The sequence below is a fragment of the Marmota marmota genome, unplaced genomic scaffold (genome assembly GCF_001458135.2).
Source record: "Marmota marmota marmota unplaced genomic scaffold, marMar, whole genome shotgun sequence".
NCBI classification, from domain to species: domain Eukaryota; kingdom Metazoa; phylum Chordata; class Mammalia; order Rodentia; family Sciuridae; genus Marmota; species Marmota marmota.
In genome coordinates this window covers 1-2015 of record NW_026005368.1, presented here as the reverse complement: position 1 = coordinate 2015, position 2015 = coordinate 1, and the positions used below count along the sequence as shown (strand labels likewise).

Genomic DNA, 2015 nt, shown 5'->3' with positions numbered 1-2015 from the left:
GGGGGGGGCAGGGAAGTCCCAGGCCAGACCAGCCACACTAGCAAGCCTGCTTGTGGTTGTGGGTACACACCTGTGGGCCTGCCCACAAGCAGTTGGGCTCACTGTCCAGCACAAGCCCGTGTGCTCAGCTCTGAGGTGAAGACCTGTCCACCAGTTCCTTCTGTTTTCCAATTTGCTGGGAAGAAGAGCACTTACCACAGTTTGCACTGGTTGCTGGACATGGTGGCCGCGCCAGTTGTGCTGCAACGCGGGAGGTGGAGCAGGAGCATGGCAAGTTCAAGGCCAGCCTGTGCGATTTTGCCAGACCCTGTTCTAAAACAAATACCAAAATGGTGTGGTAGAATCAGTTCAATCCCCAGTTCCAAAGATAGTAACAATGATAATTTCTGCATCAGTCTCACGGCCTTTTATTTAGAGCTGAAAGGATAGACAGAATCTTTGTTTTCATCCATGCCACCTCCAGGGACCCTGTTGTTGGCTCTTATCTACGAGCCTATGGGTGTGGAACTGCCTGCCCTCCTGATGGGCAGGGCCAGGACTGGCTGTGGGCAAACCTCTGGTTTCCCTAAGACAGCTGCAGGTGACGGGCACGGAGGGCCCCAGCTTGCCTCCACCATGGACGGCTCCCTCCAGGGCTCCAGGGACCTCCACGAGGCTCTGTGTCTGGTTCCTGCAGGTCCAGGAGGTCCCAAGTGCCATCTAGCGGAGGCCTCCTGCCTCGTCCCTGGAAGGCACTGGCAGCCACGCCAGCCCAGGTGCTACCTGGCCCAGGGCCTCGGGGCCCGAGCCCGAGGCCTGACTCTTGGGATTTAGTAGCAAGAGGTGGGGAGAGCAGCTGCCAGGGGTAGGCTGGACACCAGCAGCAGCTCTCAGCCCAGTTCCTGGCTCCTTGCCCTTGTGTACCTGATGCCACCTGTCCCCAGGGCTGGCCTTGGCCTTCCACGACGGCAGCGTCCACATCGTGCACCGCCTCTCGCTGCAGACCATGGTGGTCTTCTACAGCTCCGCGACCCCGCGCTCTGTGGACGAGCCGGCCGTCAAGCGCCCGCGCACCACAGGCCCTGCAGTGCACTTCAAGGCCATGCAGCTCTCCTGGACTTCCCTGGCCCTCGTGGGCATCGACAACCATGGGAAGGTGAGTGCCCTCAGGACGCCTGCAGAGCTGGGGACGCGATGACCAGAGCACCAGGGCTCCTGCCCTCCGCAGGAGGGACACAGGGGTGGGTCCCCTTGCTGTTCTCCTCACCATTGCTGGCAAGTCCTTCAGCCTCCAGCCTGCGCTGCCCCATCATCAGGTGACCTGGAAAAGGCCCCAGCCTAGTATGGGCACTAGTGGGCACCCAGGGGGCAGAAGCGGTCAGACTGCCTGTCCCGAGGCCTCAGGGTCCAGTGGTGCCCCCCCAAGCCTGGCAGGCATTGGGCCCCCACCCAAGACGAGTGTGTGCTCAGCTCAGAGAGGTCTGGGAGCCTCCTGGACATCCAGCTGTGCCCGAGGCTCGAGGGAGCGCCTGGCTGAGGCCAGCCTGTGGGGCCTGGAGTGTGGGGTGGCCAGGGTGAGCCACACCCCCGCTGCCTGCAGCCCAGCCTGGAAGGTGCAGGCCGACCCTCCCTGTCCCCTCCTGTCCCCTCCTGGCAGCTAAGCATGCTGCGCATCTCGCCCTCCATGGGCCATGCACTGGAGGTGTCCCTGGCCCTGCGGCACCTGCTGTTCCTGCTGGAGTACTGCATGGTGACAGGCTACGACTGGTGGGACATCCTGCTGCATGTGCAGCCCGGCATGGTGCAGAGCCTGGTGGAGAAGCTGCACGAGGAGTACACACGCCAGAGCGCAGCCCTGCAGCAGGTGGGCTCCCTGGGGCACGAGGTGGGGCTCACCTGGGGCGGGTCATGGGGGGGGGGGAACCCCCAGCCTGGGGCAGTGAATTGGGGGATGTCAGCCTAGGGGCAGTTGAGGTGGGGGCCTGCACCGTGGGGCCAGTGAGGCTGGCATCTCAGTTCAAGGGCAGGTGAGGTGG

The 2015-nt window shown here is 63.2% G+C and overlaps 1 protein-coding gene across 1 annotated transcript; it reads left to right on the top strand.

Annotated features, from left to right (window-relative positions):
- Nucleotides 1-10: 10 nt before the first annotated feature.
- Nucleotides 11-1864, top strand: LOC107135301 (mediator of RNA polymerase II transcription subunit 16-like; the record flags this gene model as incomplete). Its single annotated transcript, XM_015477189.2, has 2 exons — nt 11-1135; nt 1637-1864. Coding segments are annotated over exons 1-2 (378 nt in total), but the record flags the coding sequence as incomplete, so codon positions are not given.
- Between the last annotated feature and the right edge of the window lie 151 nt (nt 1865-2015).